At 43.1% G+C, this 729-nt stretch overlaps 1 protein-coding gene across 1 annotated transcript in view; it reads left to right on the top strand.

The window, feature by feature from the left end:
* Window positions 1-429: 429 nt before the first annotated feature.
* The window catches only part of LOC101858437 (adhesion G protein-coupled receptor B2), a gene marked incomplete at its 5' end in the record, with an annotated part of 9337 nt that continues 9037 nt past the window's right edge, over window positions 430-729 (top strand). Inside the window, 1 exon segment of the mRNA XM_005106741.3 lies at window positions 430-613. Coding sequence (XP_005106798.2) covers window positions 430-613 — 184 coding nt within the window.

Here is a 729-nt window from a genome sequence, read left to right as displayed (position 1 = left end):
GCAGTTGTGAGCGTCATAAAACCTTACTAAAACAAACTGTTACTACTAAAACTATAGTAGTGGGTGGATGGCAGGTGCTCTGGTGTTGCTTGCTCTTTCTTTCCTATTAAACATCGCTTGTCCTTATCTCCACTCCTTCTTTTTTGAGTTTGTTACTCTCTTGTAACGCCTCTAATCTTCAGCACTTATATGACCTTATTGTGTTGCATGTGCCGTAAAACTCTTACAAAACAAAACAAACAAAAACTGTAACTACTAAAACTAACCCACCAGATGACGTGTTTCCCGGGAAGCTGAGAATGTTTCGGAGTGTTCTATGGTCTGCTGGGGTAATAATGTAGTGTAAAGCGCATAGAGCCTGCTGTTGAGCGGGGATATGCGCTATACAAATGCTAACTATTATTTATTATTATTATTTCCACAGGCCAGCAGCAGCAGCAGGGTCACTGGGGGGAGTGGGGGAACGTGTCGCCCTGCAGCGTCACCTGTGGGGAAGGCATTCAGGAGAAGGTCCGGGTTTGGATCCCAGGTCCCACAGAGCCGAGGCGGGACAAACCGTTCACTAGCACGCGGACGTACTCTTGCTCTTCCCAGAGATTTCCGGAATGTCCCAGTGAGTGGCTACTGTTGTTGCTATTTTTGATTGATTAATATGCTTAGAGACAAAATATGATAGTAATAAACATTACAGTGATGATAAAAGTAATAATAGTAATGATAAAAATTATG

Source organism: Aplysia californica, unplaced genomic scaffold (assembly GCF_000002075.1).
Source record: "Aplysia californica isolate F4 #8 unplaced genomic scaffold, AplCal3.0 scaffold00554, whole genome shotgun sequence".
NCBI lineage: Eukaryota > Metazoa > Mollusca > Gastropoda > Aplysiida > Aplysiidae > Aplysia > Aplysia californica.
Note: the sequence above shows the minus strand (reverse complement) of the source record. Positions and strands in the feature narration are given on the sequence as shown.